The 18,497-nt window shown below is 36.3% G+C and overlaps 3 protein-coding genes across 7 annotated transcripts; all 3 read left to right on the top strand.

Moving 5' to 3' along the window:
- On the top strand, positions 1 to 4,682 carry LOC133863677 (uncharacterized). 2 transcript variants are annotated; one of them, XM_062299719.1, is made up of 4 exons: positions 1 to 245; positions 1,436 to 2,145; positions 3,128 to 3,562; positions 3,852 to 4,682. In XM_062299719.1, exons 2-4 carry the CDS (start codon positions 1,440 to 1,442, stop codon positions 4,028 to 4,030), a joined length of 1,320 nt encoding a protein of 439 aa, XP_062155703.1. In that variant the 5' UTR covers positions 1 to 245; positions 1,436 to 1,439; the 3' UTR covers positions 4,031 to 4,682. The 2 variants fall into 2 exon arrangements, with proteins under 2 accessions (XP_062155703.1, XP_062155704.1); XM_062299720.1 differs by lacking the exon at positions 1 to 245 and adding an exon at positions 882 to 977.
- A 1,243-nt stretch (positions 4,683 to 5,925) lies between these two features.
- On the top strand, positions 5,926 to 14,918 carry LOC133864133 (GTPase ERA-like, chloroplastic). Of its 4 annotated transcripts, none has more exons than XM_062300365.1 (10): positions 5,926 to 6,381; positions 7,118 to 7,263; positions 8,241 to 8,381; positions 8,454 to 8,567; positions 8,668 to 8,793; positions 10,972 to 11,070; positions 11,249 to 11,350; positions 12,314 to 12,394; positions 12,529 to 12,653; positions 14,900 to 14,918. In XM_062300365.1, exons 1-9 carry the CDS (start codon positions 6,006 to 6,008, stop codon positions 12,613 to 12,615), a joined length of 1,272 nt encoding a protein of 423 aa, XP_062156349.1. In that variant the 5' UTR covers positions 5,926 to 6,005; the 3' UTR covers positions 12,616 to 12,653; positions 14,900 to 14,918. The 4 variants fall into 4 exon arrangements, with proteins under 4 accessions (XP_062156349.1, XP_062156350.1, XP_062156348.1 ...); XM_062300366.1 differs by lacking the exon at positions 14,900 to 14,918 and adding an exon at positions 13,036 to 14,007; XM_062300364.1 differs by lacking the exon at positions 14,900 to 14,918 and adding an exon at positions 12,940 to 14,007.
- LOC133864132 (mannan endo-1,4-beta-mannosidase 7) lies at positions 14,905 to 17,742 on the top strand. The gene is made up of 5 exons (XM_062300362.1): positions 14,905 to 15,363; positions 15,470 to 15,664; positions 15,733 to 15,855; positions 16,727 to 16,929; positions 17,047 to 17,742. The coding sequence occupies exons 1-5, from the start codon at positions 15,037 to 15,039 to the stop codon at positions 17,474 to 17,476; spliced, it is 1,278 nt and encodes a 425-aa protein (XP_062156346.1). The 5' UTR covers positions 14,905 to 15,036; the 3' UTR covers positions 17,477 to 17,742.
- Positions 17,743 to 18,497: the final 755 nt, after the last annotated feature.

Below are 18,497 nucleotides of genomic sequence, written 5' to 3'. Positions count from 1 at the left end.
AGAGGCGGTCGTTGCGATAAAATACCCAAAACACAAGAAGAAATAAAAAAGAAGGGCTTCTTTTTTGTGAAGGTGAAGAAAGAAAGAGTCGCGTGGAAGAGGGCAGCCAAGCCAGATATAAGATATGCCGCCTCCACTCACCGGCCTCTCGCCTTCCTCCTCCTCAGCTCTACTTCTTCTTCGTTCGCTTTCTCTCGCGCGCGCTTGAGGCTTTTCCTTACGTACCATTTCCTTCCATTTCCAAGGTACTTTTTTCTGTTTCCACGGATTCTTCCATCTTTTTTTAAAAGAATTTGAGATCTGTTTTTTCGGTGTTTTTTCTTTGAATTTTTTTTTTTTGGGTTCTGTTTGACGGCGAGGAGAGTTGAAGCGAGGGATGGGGAATCATGGAACAGTGGATTAGAATTATGAATGTTACGGCTTGTGTTGCTGTTGTTTTAGTTGTCCGTACAGCTGGGAGGGATAGCTGTACTTGGGCTGGGCTGACTTGCGTGGAGGTTTCGTTTTTTGTTTTCTGACCTTTTCTCAGCTGCCAAACGGAGCGTTTAGGTCTCTTTTGAGACTCAATTTCGGGATGAGTTTTTGGTTTTGCCGTAATTTATAAAACATGTGTGTCTGTGTGTACTGGTTATGGATTTTGAAGGTTTGGTATTGAGAATTTTGGGCTTAGGGTTTCAAACTCACCTTGTTGCTTCATCCAGTGGCACAATCTCGTGTTGATTTTTTGTTCTGAAATATGCTGGGTATGATCCTATTACCTATATCTAGTTTTCTATAGCTTGCCTTCTGTTTGAATTATGTGATTGGCTGAGTGATTAAAATACCAGTAAATTAGTTTGTTTTTAATCCTCTTCGTGTTGGAATAGCAGGAATAATTAAGTGTATTAGGCTAAGTTATACTGAGGTTTTAGTTTTACCCTATGGCTTATACTTGTCAACCACAAGGAATTGTCGGATTCTTCGAGATTCAATCTGGTGTGAGTATTTTTTTTTTTTTTTTCAATCTTAAGCTAATAATGTTATGTGTATATCTTTTATTGGCTATAGGCTTTGGCGTTCAAATTGTATAAGATTTTCTAGATTTAGTCCATCAGTATATGCGTTGCTGATATCCTGTGTACTATAATCCTGTTTGGTATTTGAGAGGCAAAAATGTCTTATTACAAATCTCCCATCTTTGATTTTCCCATTTCTGGCGACTGATCAAAGAAAATCCTGAGTGCAACAAAACTCTTTACTAAACCACTGTTTACAATTAATGGCTCCGGTGACGTTGGAAATTAAAGAATTTTTTGAAGCAAATAAATGATTCACAAATTATATTTTCTTTCTTATTTATTTATTATTATTATTTTCTCAGTAATTAGCCGTTAGTTTTTCTTCCCTAATTAAAATAAATCTTCATTTAATCTTATTTGACTGTTTGATGATGCAGAACCATGCCAACATTTAGTGCTATAGCTTTCGATAGGTTGATAGAACCTGGATCCTCGAAATCCGTCGACAAGTCTCTTCCCAATTCAAAGCCTCCTAATTCAATACCTGTTCCTAATTCAAAGCTGGATCGGAGAAGTAGTTTGCCAGCCACAGAAAGGAGAGTTAAACGCCCTCAGATAACACCAGCACTCTATGCCACTCCTAAGGCAACCCCGCTTCCAGATTCACCCACTTCATTCACACCTTCCCCATACATCATCAACCACAAACGCCGTGGGCCACGCCTTGGGAAAAGCTTTTCTGAGGATGATGTGTCCTCTCACCGAAAGACTGACGAAAAGGTCAATGGGAATATCGAGAATGCGGAAATGGAGGTTATCCATTCAACTGATAATGTCTCTGTTACTTTCACCATTCCTGGTACTAATGAGGAGGAGCATGTGAATGGTGGCCATGCCTGTGAAGTTGGAAGCTGTAACAGCAAACTTGGGTGCTGTAATGGGGAACTTGGGAGCAGCAGTACAAGTAATGGTGCGGTTAGGGAAGATGATGAGTTGAAGGTTGAAAGAGATGGTGAGTCTGAAAATTTCTTTGATCCACAGGACTCACTTAGTGTTACAAGCAACACAGATGGAGAGGATAATTCTGGGGCAGAACGTTCTATGAAGCTTACCACACCAATGGGGGAGTTTTTTGATGCTTGGGAAGGTAATCGGTCTTTTCTTGTCTATTTTTCATTTATTATATACTTGTGGTAGTCTTATCAATTATTTATTTATATACTTATTCCCTCAATCCTGTATTGTTGGCCTTCTATTCATTTTGGGATGTCCAAAACATTGTCCTCTTTGAAAAGTCAATAGACACAATTTTATTAACTTTCCTAACTTAACTTTTACTCTACTTGAAAGGTTGAGTTTAAGTTAAGGAGGGTAATTTTGCAATCCATAACATTTTATTTCAAAGACAATGCATTAGATGGTGTCTTAAAAAAGTTGGATTTTCTAAACAGAATCACCAACATGAGAGGGAAGGCCCATCACTTTGTGGATGTGAACGGTCAAGTTCTGCCAAAGATAGGTTTGGCGGCTCAAATTTAGAAATGGTATGAGCTGAGGAGCTCAAATATAATTTCTGTTCTTTTTTATTTTCTTTTCATTTTTTTTTTTTTAGTTTTGCGTATGTGTCTTCAATGTTGTATATACATGAAAAATACAGTGCTGGAGCAGTTGTTTGGTAAATGTCTCAGTATATGTTAGAATCAGCATTCATTATCATTGTTGCTAGGGACATTCCAGTATTTCCCATTGTGTTGGGTATTCAAATTCTTGCTGAGGAGCTTGACTGCAAGATTCTGTGTCTTTAGTTTTGTTGGTTGTTTGAGAGAGTTTAGTACATGGAATTAGCACCAAACGGGTGGTAGTTTGGGGTGGAAAGTGTATTTTCCCCTAAAATATAATTGCTGGAATGGTAAAAGTTGAGCATTTATTTATTAATAAATTATTTGCTCCAAGAGGAGAAGAAATGGGAGATTCAAACTTAGTGACCTCCATCCGCTTCATGAGGCGTGGTCCTCAGCCGATTGAGCTATCCCTTGGGGTTCTATGTCTTTAATTCACTTTTGTAAATATGCAAAGACAGTAGTAAGTATATAGCAGTATTGGCATCTTAATTGATTCTCTTCCTACAGAATTATCCTCCGATGGTGGGCCACAGCCTTCTCTTCGAGATGTTGAAGCTGAATTGGGTGAAATGAGATTGAATGTATTGATGGAGATAGAGAAGCGGAAGCAAGCAGAAGAAGCCCTGAATAACATGCGAAGCCAGTGGCAGAGGCTAAGGCAACAGTTATCTGCTGTGGGATTGACACTCCCTGCTGATCCCACTGTTATAACAGAGGGTGAGCAGCTGGATTGTGATCCTCCAGAAGAACTGTGTCAACAGGTACATGTTGCTAGGTTTGTATCTGAATCTATTGGGAGGGGTGTTGCAAGGGCTGAGATGGAGATGGAGATGGAAGCTGAGATCGAGTCAAAGAACTTTGAAATTGCTCGATTGTTTGACAGACTCCATTTTTATGAGGTCGTGAATCGGGAAATGTATCAAAGGAACCAAGATGCTTTAGGTCAGATTTTGATGCCTTATATTATCTATCATTCTCGTTTATTTTATTACCAACCTTAAGCCTGCATAATCATTTGTATACAACCAGAACAAGATGATAAAGTGTTCTCTTGTGCACAAATCCACACGTGTATGCTTATGTGCATATATACACGCTCAAACTAGAATATGCACATGGAAACCTGTTGTATTTGATGCTTGCACAAGTGCTTCCAACTTTCATATAGGCCCTGTTACATGTGTTATCCATTATTTGCTCCTCTAACTGTGGCAGTTTTCTGTTTTTGTAGAGGTGGCACGGCATGAAAGGCAAATGAAGCAAAGAAGGCAAAGGTGGGTTTGGGGTTCAATTGCTGCTGCGATCACGCTTGGCACTGCAGCCTTAGCATGGTCCTACCTTCCAACAGGAAGAGGATCATCTTCCACCGACCATTTTCAGAATCCTGAAGGTGATGATGCAGCCAATTAATGGGTGGCCAATCAAGTAGCAACCATGATGCCTTGTCATGGAAGATAAGAATAAAAGGTCCCTACACTTCGTGGATACTGGATACAGTCTCTTGCTTTTGTCAGTTGATTTATCTGCACTCAAGAGGCTGTATAGTTGATAGTTCCACCAAAATAATTTCACTTTGTGCCCTTTGCTACCAATATGGAAGCTGATAGATCGTGAAATAGATAAGTCTGGTTATTATAATCATGATTTTCAGCAGGGGTCAGTCAATTTTAATCATCATTTTTGCTGAAGCAGTGCATAGAAGGGAGATGGATAAATCTCCTGGTAGATTTGAATGTGTTCATTTATAACTCTGGCAACCTGAGGATTATTTCGAAGTCCGGCACGTGGGAGAATGGTTCCATTCCAATGTTTGATTTGTTTCCATACAAACTCAAGTGAGCTGATATGCCAATTTTGTGTTGCATTCTGCCTTATTCGCCCTAGACATATTTACTTTTAAGATGTTTTCCATGGCCGCCTTTTGGTTGCTGAAACACCAAGTAGAAAATAATTTTTCAACTCTAAAAATTGATGAGGTTTTTGGATTTCTGTAAGCATTTCGGCTGATAGTGATTGTGGAGGATGTTAAGCCTGTTTATGTGAATTTTCCTGTTCTGCCTAAGATTTTGCCCATGTTTTTGTTTTTGTGCTTGATTTTATTAAAGGATTTGCAAAATCATTGCTGATTGTCTTTGAAGCTTGCCTGGGAAGATGATGTTTATTTCAAATCCCCATTTGATTAGGAAATCGAGGGGAGACGTAACAAATAACATAGAGTCGAGTCGGTGAAGCCAGGGGCCATGATTCCGAAGGTTGGAAGTGCCTAAAATGTCATGCATGCCAATTGTTTGATAAAATAGCCATTTCAAGGGCTCCACACCAATTATAGGGAAAGAGTTTCCAAATTCTCATTTCCTCGATGGGACGATTAATAATAACATAACAACATAACATAACATAACAGGGCCTTCACGCATATTATATAACGATATTCGTCAATACTTTTATAACAACATCCAATCACAAATATGATAAATTTATTAAAGGATTTACAAATATCCTGCATATGATAATTTCTTTTGAAAAAAAGCAAACACTTAGAAGAAAAAAAAAAACGAAAAATTCTGAAAAAAATAAAAAAACAAGAGCTAATATTTTTGTCATTTTGAGGGCAGAAGGGAACATTGCAATTCTAATGATAAATTGAGAAGAACATCGCAAAAATTAAACTATTGGGAGGATATTGCAAAAGGGTGGCACTAGAGGCATAAATGTATAGTTTTTTGAATTTTAAAAATAAGTAATATTTTATATCACACTAATATCTCACCACTATCTGACGTGACATTGTTAATATATCATTGATTTTTTTTTTTTCTTTTAATAAGGGTTTATCGAAGAGTGGATTGACAATACCATATCAACGTGTGTATAGAATTATTCTTTAAAATGCATTCGTCATTGTGGGAAAACATTGGTCGTTTTGTTGGTGTTTTGAAAACAGCAAACAAAAAAAATATTTTCGGGGTTGCGCTATTTTCTTCTTAAGTGAAGAAAAAAAAATTACAATTTAATAGATTGCTATACAACTAAAATGATGTAACATAAAAAATCAACAATTAATTATTATTATTATTATTTTTTTTAAGCCTTAGTTGATCCAAAAGTTAATTTTTATTGTTACATTATTTCAATTATATGACCATCGTATAGTAGTATTCTAAATAACATTACTCATCAAGTCTATTTTGAGTTTAATTGAAATAAAATAGTTTTCCAAACGCAATTTATATATATATATATATATATATATATATATATATATATATATATATATCACTTTTTCACAATTCCTAAACGATGACGTTTTTGTGAACCGGTTGTGAAGATTAGTGAAAGGAGCCGAAAGACGCAAAGTGCCAACAGTAACTGCAGAGCTCCAAAAATGGAGCTAGCTCTACACACCTATCCAATGCTTCCCGGAGATAAACTGGTCCTTACCCATTACTCCCACATCGATAAATTCCTCACCGCCCCATTCAGCACCAAAATTCCGTTGCCCCATTTCACTAGAAACCGATTCCGGCAATCCCGTTTCCACTTCCAAACCCGTAGCACTTCCAGGAACAGGAACAACAACCGAAGCCTTATCTTGTCAGAGGAACAGTATGATTCTGAAGAGGATGCAGAGACGACATCGTATTCGGAGGACGAGTCTTCGTTCTTGTCTCTGAGTGTGAAGCCTGACAGGAACATGGCCTTGCTCGACGACTATGAGATGGAGGAGCTTGACTATACCTCAGACCCCAACCATCGTAGCGGTTAGCCTCTGCTTTCTATTATACTGTGTTTTAGTTTGTTTGTTACTTTTTGTGATTTTGGGTACCCAGAATTTCGGATAAAGAATTAAGAAATGTGATAGCTTGAAAATTGTAAACTTTTGCATCTGTATAATCGGCATGATGTGTTCCTTTTAAAGAATAGTGGTTAATAATTATTTACATGAACTTCTTCAGATTAGTTCTATAACTTTCAATAAGCCCTTTGAATGTCAAACAAGCTAACATCTGAATTCTCTTTAATTTTGAAAAGAATGCCTTTACCTGGAAGCAATGCCGAAAACCCGATACTGCGACCTTCAGTCCATTTTCTTAGAGAAATCATGCTTTTCGCACTTTGCATTCTTGTGACTTATCAGGTGTAGTTCAGGTGGATGAATATGTTCAAAGCTAGTGTTTTTAATGACTATATCCTCTAAAGAATTAGTGTATCAATCAAATAACCAGCTTTAGAGAACAGGCCTGCGGGAACTGTCTTCCTTCTCTAATGGCCAGTGTTTATGAAGATCAAAATTTGATTCAGTCTGTCGAAAAAAAATGCATATCCTACATTTTTTTCAATGTGGAGTCCGTTTCCCATCTTTTTGCTCGTGGTTCATGCTTTGAGTTCTTTCTATTTTCTTGAGAAGCTTCACGGCATATTTTTCCGTTGTGGTTCTGAATTTTAATGAATCAAATGTAGGTTATGTGGTTCTGAATTTTAATGAATCAAATGTAGGTTATGTGGCTGTACTTGGCAAGCCAAATGTCGGAAAGAGTACACTTTCAAACCAGATGATAGGCCAAAAACTTTCAATAGTTACAGATAAACCTCAAACTACGAGGCACCGAATTCTTGGTATATGTTCTGGCCCACAGTATCAGGTTTGGTTTTTTCTTTTTGTTGTTTTTTTTTATTAATATCTAATTCTCTTGCTGTTGATTTTAGTTACCAGTTAAAACTTAAAGCAGAAGTCCTTTTGTGGCTTAAAGTAACTGAGATAAAATGGCTCATATTAAGTTTCAGGCGTTTGGGCCGTTCATTCTGTTGATTACTCTGGCAGTGTTTCTGCTTTGGATCTGTTTTGTGAGATGTTCCTCATTCTCTGTTTGTCTCAAATCCTTCAAGCATCACTCTCTTGCACCGATTTTTTTTTTTTCTTTGTTTAGTTTCCTATTACAATCTGATTGGATGACCTTATATTTAGGACATATACAGATGCCTGTTTAGAATAAGAGTGAAACTCAATCTTGATTCTGTTTTCGGATTGTTGTTATCTTAGTCATAAGATGAGCGTGTTCATATTTACTAATAGGAATATGATTGGTTGGTTACCATTCGACTTCATTTCCTCATAAATTATGCAAAAAAGATTAATCCAACTTTCTTGAGTATTTGTTGATAGTTGCTTGTGCAAATTTAATGTCCTACGGGACTTTTTGAAGCTAATACAGGGTTATTGGTAGTAGGTAAAGCTTTTTGCTGATAGACATTCTGACTTCAAATTGTCTTAGTGAATGATTTTTATTGGCTTTCCTATAATTCATGTTAAGAAAATAGTTGTACTGACTGCGATAATATAGAATGAATGAAGAAAGAATATAGCATATACAGAATAACAATAAGGCTTCAGAAAACTTTGACCTGTAAAACAATGTTTATTTATAAGGGAATTCCAATGTCTCGTTGACAGGAAAATTACATCTAGTCAACTTATATATATTGTCATAAGTACTGCTCTAGATCCCTGCAAAAGGAGTATATGACACATTACATCTAGTCAACTTAGATAACTTCCTGACTCTTTAGGGCTGCATTTCTTTCTGGCTCTCAGACATCTGAACTAAGGGTTTGGTTGCAGATGGTGCTTTATGACACACCTGGTGTTATTGAGAAGAAAATGCACAAGTTGGACTCTATGATGATGAGGAATGTTCGAAGCGCTGCCGTCAATGCAGACTGTGTACTTGTCCTTGTTGATGCATGTAAAGTGCCCCAAAAAGTATGCTTCTTTGTTTGCAGAATTCTTTTTCAAAGTTTGTGTTGTTTCTTTAATTCATTTTCCTTTTTCTAGATTGATGAAGTGTTAGAAGAAGGTGTAGGAAACCTCAAAGATAAACCACCCACTTTGCTGGTTTTGAATAAGAAAGACATGATTAAACCGGGTGAAATTGCAAAGAAACTGGAGGTCGGAACTCAGTTGATATTTTCTTTGTCCTGTATAATTGCATTCATTATTTGAGAATAAGTAAGTTTTTATCCTAGCTTAAATTTCATGTTCCTTGCAGTGGTATGAGAAATTTACAGATGTAGATGAGGTTATACCTGTGAGTGCAAAATATGGTCATGGAGTGGAAGATATCAAGGACTGGATACTATCAAAACTTCCTGTTGGACCACCTTATTATCCAAAGGCATGTAGAAATTCAATTTTTTCCAGGGGTCCTTTTCTTTTAAAAATGAACATTTATGAGCTGTGATGGTATATTATGGTCTTATCATTGTTTTAATATATTAATATAGTCTAATTCCATCTATTGGGCATGAACTGCACAAATTAAGCACAGATAATGAATGTCTCTGTCAAGTTTTTGGTTTGATTTTGTGAGGAGACATTGCTTTGCTGTTACTGGAATATGATAAACAAAGGGTTAGGGTTTCAAGATGGGGAAAACGGGTAAAGCACTGTTTCTTAAAGCAAACACATTGCTGGAAAATTCTGGATGGCAGCTGTATTTTGGAATTCAAGGCTGGTTCGATAGGTTATTTGGTAGAGAAAGTATTTGGGGGTTACAGTTTAATTTTTAAGGAAAGGTACTTGATTTGGGACTGTAAAGAGGGATGGAAAGAGAAGTTGTTTTAGGAGCCGTCTCAATAGTGATGTGAATGATAACAATGTGCCAAAGAAGAAGAGAGAAAGGAAGAATACTCTAGCCATGCATGCCTTCAATAACACAAATCACTTATAGTTTCATTAACTACGTCTAAATTGTGGATACAATGAAATATGTTTACATAGACTTATTGACTCTTACTTAACCTACTAGGACTATGACTCCTAATGTAACTAGTAAACAAATTCCTAGGAAAACCCAATAAAAGTCTCTTGATACTATTAGAACTTATAGACCAAACATAATTATGAAATTTAGCCAAAAAAAGTTATGCACAGGTATTTTATGAAATTCTAGATCTATTCATACGCATAAAAATGTCTATAACTCATAAATTAATGAACCAAATTAAAAGCTATTCTAAACCTATAGTCTTAATAAATCGACTTTCAAATTCGTATAAGACTTGGCTCAATCCAATGTTGTACGTGAGTTCCACACAAGAAAAGCTTTACAGCAACTTGACTTCTCTTCTATGGCTGGATCAAAAATTCATTGTCTAGCTCTTTTTGTGAATTCATACTATTAGGCGCTGTTTTTATATATTCATGTTGTATTTGCTGAAGACAAAAGGTTCTTTACTTTAGGGTACTCCCAAGAACAGATCCAGTGGAGACATGGTGGGGCCTGTGACTTAAAGGATTAGAGCACATGGCTACGAACCACGGTGTTGGAGGTTCAAATCCCTTCTTGCTCACAATTGGCCAAAAAGGGAAGAACCTTTCTCCCTGGGAGTAGAAAATTATGATCGGGATTGCGGACCCAAAGCTAATAGTCACTTAATAAGAGCTCAATATAAGAAAAGAGTGAATATATATGATTCAAAAGCTAAAATGGGATTCAACTGAATTCGGAAATGGTACGTGTTGCGTTGATGACATGAAATCTCATGAGTATGAAGATATTGCTATTGGCTAAAAGATTTACTCTATGTTGGTTTATCATCGAGTCAATTGATTAAAAGTATAAAGCTTGAAATATATGGAGAGCAATGTAATGTAACCTCGAGTTATTGACATAAGATGACCTCTGAGTGTTGGTGCAATGTACTTTATTCCTAATTATTCTAACATCCTAGCATTGAACTAAAATTACGTTCTACTAGTTGGAAACTCACTTTGATATAATAATGCTTTTCACCATGCAACTGAATGGTCCATTTGGCTTTCCCAACTTTGAATTTGTGCTTAGCCATGGCTGATATGCTACACATGAACCCACACCAGTTGCTGCTTGAGTGTACTCTCATCTAACACAGGTGAAAAGCCTTGAGGACTTGATTCTATGATCTTCCGTGATGAGACTTGGTGCACATACCAATATAACATGATATTTGAGGCAAGATGCCTATGGCGTACTCTTTCTTGTTGTTACTGATGTAATCATTAATGGGATATGTACCATATTGAGCTGGCATGATGATTGGAATATTTAAATTCAATAGGAAATGTAAAATCATCGTAGCAACTAAGAAGGGACTTGGTTTGGTTGTAGGATAGGCATCTCCAGGCCTATTTCACCGAGTAACATTTTATGATCTCCAGCCCATTTACCAAAAGTGATTTTTTTTTTTTTGGTGCTAATTGTCACCTTCTTTCATCTTTAAATGAGGTCCTGCAATTTTAGTGATGCTTTCATATTTTAAAGTTAATTGCTTCTCGTATATGATCACTTACCTTGTTGCATTTGAATTCTCAGGATATTGTTAGTGAGCACCCAGAAAGATTCTTCATATCTGAAATTGTTAGAGAAAAGATCTTTATGCAATACCGTAATGAAGTTCCTTATGCATGTCAGGTATATTATTGGAAACATCATGATTGGCTTGTGAGGCATACTATTCCTCAATACCAAAAAAAAAAAAACAAACCAAAAAAAATCAATTGATTTCAGTTCCTCAGTTTTTCTCTTTTTAAGTTAATTTTGGCAAATGCTTTTTTCTTTTTGTGGTGCTTTTAATTTGGGGATCTTACAGGTGAATGTAGTGAGCTATAAAGCGAGGCCAACTGCAAAAGATTTTATACAAGTAGAAATTGTTGTTGAACAGAATTCGCAGAAGATCATCCTCATTGGGAAAGTGAGTATAATTGATTGTGGGATGTACTGGTTGATTTTTTTTTTTTTTTTCCTTTTATGGTCAGTGACATGCACCCAGTAGGTCCTGAGACCTTGACTTCAAACCACATTTTCTTAAAAGGGAGGTGCTATTTGAGCCAGAGATGTATCTGATATAATGGTTGGATGGAATGGGGCCTTTGCTAATATAGTAAGAGTCCGTTTGGCCCTACGATTTCGTAGGCTAAATGTGCATTTTTAAACAAAATCACTAAGAGTATCCCGTTTGGGAGTGCATTTAAAAAATATGGTGGTTTGAAAACGTAGAAAAATCCACATTTTTAAGTAAGGGGGTGCGTTTTAAAAAAACGCATGATGCTGAACCACAAATTTACCAAAGGCTAATTGCATTTTTAAAAATTAGTTTTCATTAACTACGTTTTGAAATCGCTATTTTTTCAAGCTGCGCGTTTTGAAACCTTTAAACCAAATGGACTCTAAGTAGATCAGAAGGGAGGGTGATGAGTAGTATAGCAATGGGAGGCATTAGCATTTTGGAGGCAAAATAACAATGTCGTGTTTTTCATCTCTTCTATCAATGGATGACCCTTTAAAGAATTTGTTTTTCCATTTCTATATGAGGAATGGAGTTCTGGTAGAGATCTTATTTATACTGGAGATTTTGGTTTAAGGCTTTCACCATCAATTTGACTGTGTTTAACACACAAGGTGGCAAAAATGTTGTGAATGTATTGTAGCATTAGCAATGGTCAACAAACATTTTAAATGTTTGAAATACTAACACTGCTTGCTACAGATATAAAGTATATATAAATAGAAGAGCTTTAATTTTTGTTAAACTTTAAACTTGATTTTGGTGCATTATGAACTTTACTCGTCTAAGGATTAATTTTGCAATATACACAGAAACGTGCACACAAAGCATTTGATATGATTATCTGATTCTTTGTCTCAATAACTACAGGAAGGGAAGGCTCTGAAACTACTTGCAACAGCTGCCCGGCTTGACATCGAAGACTTCTTACAGAAGAAGGTCTTTCTTGAGGTGCAACCACCATAACATTTAGTTGTATGCTACTATTGGTGATTTGGGTGTAGCATTATTTTCAAGAAACCTTTCTGGTTGTTGTTTCTGTTAGGAAATTATTCACCTTATTTAAGACAACCATGTCTGAACAGGTTGAAGTGAAAGTGAAGGAGAATTGGCGGCAAGATGAAGGGCTGTTGAAGTACTATGGCTATGGAGGCCAAATTCGAGCGCTATGACTAGCCTCCTCCTTATTGTCTTCTATCCACAATGGAATGTAAGTGAAGATGGTCGAATCATTGACTTGAGTGTACCATGATATCTCAGTATAGAAGCCTTCCATGTTGTAGGTCATGGTTATTAAAGTTTTTGTTTTCTGTTCTCGAGATAATTACATTAGGAAACAACTCAAAATACAAAACATCCCTAAAAACACAAACACAATTTTTTTTTTTTTTATATCACGTGAGAACACATTTTCAAAATAAAAACAAAAAACAGCCCTAAAAGCACATTAACGCTTTTTCATTATAGTAATTAAGTCTACAATAATCTGCATACAGATTCTGAATATAAGGGCCCAATAGATCTGTCTGTCAATGTCTCTTGTTAGCAACTCAAGACTTGAAGCCGATATTTGGTAGCTGATTTGCCAGCAGGCTTTCGTAGGGTTCATGGGCCGGTCTTACAGAGTGAAGACGACACCATTTGAGGCTTTGCTTATTTAATTACATTTATCAGCCATTCGTTTTCTGTTCATGTGATCTGATCGTGTCATTTTCAATGAACGGCCATACATCTCATGTCACATGTCGGAAGAGAGTTGGATCCGCAGCTCACTAATTAATGTCAGTTACAGAGTGAAGTTTGAGAGAGAGAGAGAGAGAGAGAGAGGTATTCTTGAGGGGTTTTTTTTTTCGTTCCTAATTAACTACCTTCAACGTGGTGTATTCTTAAGGCCATTGAATTCAGGTGTTCTTATCTTTTAATGTTTGAGGAGAGTGAAGAGCTAACCAAAGGATGACAATGGTAAGAGAATGAGGGGAGAGTAAATGCTTTCTTTTCTTAATTCTTTGAGTTGATTACTTGCCAAAAGTTATTAATTCCTTTGTTTTTGTCTATTTTTTCCTTCATTTAAGAATCTCCATTTGAATTACAGAATGACATCTCTCTAAAAACTAATATGCATCTTTGGAAAACTCCAAAAAAGAAGCATGAATGTTGAAGCTATAAGATACTCCCACACGGCCGCTCAGTAGAGCAGTAAAAGCCAAAAACAGGTGAAAGATCATAGATTGCAATGGCCTACGAGATCTGTGGAACCCAAGCCCAGAAAAAAGAGACAGCATTGGTGGAACCATAAAGAGGGCATCAGATGCTGCTCCTCACATGGGTTTAGCTATCAAACCCTCCAAGTTCTGCCGCGTGGTAGATTAGATAGAGACATCAAAGCAATAGAAATCACCAAAAATAGAAAAAAAGCAATGAAAAGTGGTCACTGTTTCGAATACAATTTCTTTGGTCTTTACATTGGGGAAGCTTACAAACGATTGCAGAGATTGAGAATGCAGAGACCAGAGAACATGCACATTTTTTGTTTCTTCTCTATACAATAAATGAGTTCAATACAAGCTTTCGTACCCAGGGATGTGGAAAAACAAAAAGGAAGTCATAAGGTTCAAATTGATAGAGATTCTATAGGGACTCTCTTAACAATCCAAACAGCAAATTATATGAGCCTCAAAATTATGCATGGAGGCGGCCCTTACCTTTATCTTCTTTTTTTTTCCTTTTGCTTTTTGGCAGGTTTGTTATTGGTCCAAGACCTAAAGAGAGACAAAAAAACAAAAAAGAAAAAAAAAGAAAGAAAGGAAAGGTCACTGGAATCCAACGGCCGTAAAACAATGAGCTTTTTTGACCTTGAAACTTATCTTGAGTAATCGATGCACCCAAGACCATTGTCGGTTGCAACTGTAGAAGAGCACTTTATTTGCATAAAATATTAGGTCCCACAATTGCAAGGCCAAGGTGAGACGAAGATGACTTGCCAGTTGCCACAACCTTCTCCAAGTATCGATTCAATTGCTCGAGATGTTTTGGCTTGGTGATCATTTTTTTTAGGTGAAAAGGCAGGCGGGGAGACAACTGTGGCTTACGAGAGGGACAATGGGACATTGACATTGTTACAGTAGTTTAAGGGATATCGACACAATTAATAATTTTAAAAGGAAGTTGTAGTTTGACGGGATACATGTACTTTTTTTTTAAAAAAATACCAGATATTCTAACACCATCTTTCCTCTCGAGCAAAACAGAGTGATACCGTGCCCAAAACGACTAATATGTTCAAGATTGTACATGTCCCCCATTATACTAGGTGAAAAATTTGTGCTAGTTACTCAAGATTGAGGGTAGAAGACACAGAAATAGTTCCATTTTCGAGGATCAGTTTCACCTCACAGAAGTGTCTTTGTCGGTTTTTCTACCTTGACAGTTACTGATGTTTTTGTTTTTTTCCCATAGTCTGCAGTTGTAAGAAGACACTTTCATATCCAGGCTAAGACAACTGCTTAAACAGCCGCATCCTTCTTCTATAAGCTCTGCTAATAGACACTAGCTAGGATTCCTTCATCCACAGTCACAGAGAGTGAGAAAGAAAGATGAAGCATCTGGCTTTTGCCCTCATTTTGGCCATTTTGATCTACCAACAGTGCTTTCACATTCATGTTGAAGCAGTAGGAGACGGTTTCATCAGAACCAGAGGAGCGAATTTTCTGTTGAATGGAAACCTTTATTATGCAAATGGGTTCAATGCCTACTGGTTGATGTATTTGGCTTCTGACCCATCTCAGAGATCCAAAGTTTCAGCTGCCTTTCATGAAGCCTCAACACATGGCCTCACTGTGGGAAGAACTTGGGCATTCAGTGACGGTGGTTACAGACCCCTACAGTACTCTCCTGGCTCCTACAATGAGCAAATGTTTAAGGTCTCTTTCACACTTATTCTTTGCCGTTTTCTCCTTTCTTTAAATCTTTAAACTTCAGGATGTTGATGATCTTGGTTTTTCTGGTCCTCTTTTTGGTGGTTTGAAGGGCTTGGATTTTGTTATAGCCGAGGCCAGGAGGTATGGGATCAAGCTCACACTGAGCTTGGCAAACAATTACGACAGCTTTGGAGGGAAAAAGCAGTATGTGAACTGGGCTAGAAGCCAGGGGCAGTACTTGACATCCGATGATGATTTCTTCAGGAATCCTGTTGTTAAGGGTTACTACAAGAATCATATACGGGTATGGAAATGAACACATATATTCTTCCATTTTGTTTCATAGACTAATTTTCCTCTACCTTTCCACAGACTGTTCTCAACAGGTATAACAGCTTTACTGGAATTCATTACAAAGATGATCCAACAATCATGGCCTGGGAGCTTATGAATGAGCCTAGATGCACATCAGATCCTTCAGGGAGGACCATTCAGGTTAGACTAACATTTCCTCTGTTAATCATTTAAATTAACATTCTAACACCCATTTTTACGTGTGGGCTCAAATTCTCCATCAATAAGTGAAATATTTAATTGAAATTTGGTCAATAACGAAAATAAAGTTTAAACTTAGAACCTTTACTCTAATATCATATTAAGAGTATGTTTGGGATTGTGTTGGGATATAGCTTTTATATAAAAAAAAAAAAAAGAGCTTTTTGAGAAAAGCTTCATTTTCAAGTTTTTTCCAAAAATGCTTCAAGCTTTTTTTTTTTTTTTTTTTTTTTCCAAAAATACATTTTAGCCATTTTTAGAGAAAGAAGTTAAAGAAGTAAATTTTTTGAATCTTTTTCCAACCAGACCCATTTTGCTTTGCATAGCTTTCCATATACTAAAAGTAATTTTTAAGCTCATTTACACAATCATAAACAGGCTTTAAATCACCACTTATAAACACTTAGGCTGATAAAAAATAGTAAACTTAGTCATTTAAATTAATATTCTAACACCGTCTACTTTTATGTCTTTCCTTGCTTAAATAGCTTTAAGCTTTTACATTAAATATTTCTTACTCCAAATTTTTTTTTACTCACTCTCCTTTCTTTGAAGTTTAATCTATTGTCAACCAAATCCATTGAAGTTCAGTTAGCATTAATTTTTTCTTCAGTGTGCCCTGCATATGCATTCACTTGGCCATTAAGGGGTATCTAAATCACCACCCACTCAACCTCCTTTCCATCTGGGATTCTATGTGCTTTTAATGATTTTAATGACATTGTCTTAAATGTGTCTTTATCAAGCATGGTTTTTACTGTTGTTGCTCGGTATTCGCGCTAAACTTGATCCTTTGGTGCTTGTATGATAGGCTTGGATAATGGAAATGGCTTCCCATGTCAAATCCATAGATAGAAATCACTTGCTGGAAGCTGGTTTAGAAGGATTTTATGGGCAGTCGACGCCTCAGAGGAAGGGACTCAATCCTGGTATCGAAATAGGAACGGATTTCATTGCAAATAACCGGATCCCTGGCATCGATTTTGCAACAGCTCACTCATATCCTGATCAATGGTAGCTACTATTTGAAATAGTTTAGTTTTAATCTGTTTAAAGCAGAGGTTTATGTTAAAATCATCACTTACCAAAAAAATCTTAGGAATTAACTTCGTGACTTTGTTATATGGGCAGGTTATCCAGCACAAATGAACAATACCAGCTTTCTTTCTTGAACAAATGGCTCAACGCCCACATCCAAGATGCACAGTACATTCTTCGGAAACCAATACTTCTAACGGAATTTGGGAAATCATGGAAAGATCCTGGTTTCAGCACCAACCAGAGAGACCTGCTGTTTAATACCGTGTACTACAAGATATATGCATCAGCTAAAAGAGGAGGGGCAGCTGGTGGAGGCTTGTTCTGGCAACTTCTAACTGAAGGCATGGACTCCTTCCGTGATGGGTATGAGATAGTTCTGAGCCAAAGCCCCTCTACTGCAAATGTTATCGCCCAACAGTCCCACAAACTTTATCAGATTCGGAAGATCTTTGCGAGAATGAGAAATATCGAGAGGTGGAAGAGGGCAAGGGCCATCAGAGGCAGGCGTATCGAAAACTAGATTGCATGAAATCCAAGCGTGTGGAGATCGACAAGTTCGATGTCTTAAGTAAATCTATTTGGTTGAGTTGTTTCCCTCTTAGAGATGAATGATGTTTGTCCAGGAGGGTAACTTGTAGTACGAGATTATCAAACATTTCTATATTTCTATGACTCTGTAATTGTGTTGTTAGCTGAGTTTTTCAGGGAGTTTTTCTATTTGTAACAAACTGTTTGTGAGCTGATATAATTATTCCAAGGGTGAGAAGTCAAAATAGTTGAACTTAATCATTTAAATTAATAGTTTAATACTATTTATCACGTGTGAGTAAAGGTGGCCAATACGTAAAATATTTAATTAAAATGAAAGATAAATTAAGGAAACAAGGTTCAAGTTTATCTGTTATATATTATATATGATGTTATGTTAAATTACCATTTATTTTGAAAGCTTAAACTCATAGACAATTATAAACTTAATCATTTAAATTAATATTTTAAGAGTAGTTACTACATGAATTTAACATAAAGACTTTTTAATTTCATGGAACCAACCTCAGTACTAGATTCATCCTCCCTAAGTATTTTCCATTAGAGAAATACTATAAATCACACTTGTATTTCTCTTTTTCGATTTGACACTACCAATTCGTCATTTTTATTTTTTATTTATTTTTAAAAAAAAATATCAAGGGTTGATTGGAGTGCATATAAGCAAAATGGGAGAAAAATGTGATGTCCACGCTTTTATCACTTGGCAATGGCATTTAACCCTTAATTTTTTTTTTCTTTTTTAGTAATGCTTGATGCAACATTTTTATTCCACAATGAGGATGTGACAATTTTAACAAACCATTGTATCAATCCTTGTTATATATATATATATATATAAGGGTTGGTCTTAAGGATTGTCACATCATCATTGTGAGATAATTGTGAAATAGAAATGTAGTATATAGCGTTATTTTTTTTCTTTCTTTCTTCTTCTTCTTCTTTTTATTTTTTATTTTTTATTTTTTTATTTTTTTTAACGGGAGCTAATC

Source organism: Alnus glutinosa, chromosome 3 (genome assembly GCF_958979055.1).
Source record: "Alnus glutinosa chromosome 3, dhAlnGlut1.1, whole genome shotgun sequence".
Classification (NCBI taxonomy): domain Eukaryota; kingdom Viridiplantae; phylum Streptophyta; class Magnoliopsida; order Fagales; family Betulaceae; genus Alnus; species Alnus glutinosa.
Note: the sequence above shows the minus strand (reverse complement) of the source record. Positions and strands in the feature narration are given on the sequence as shown.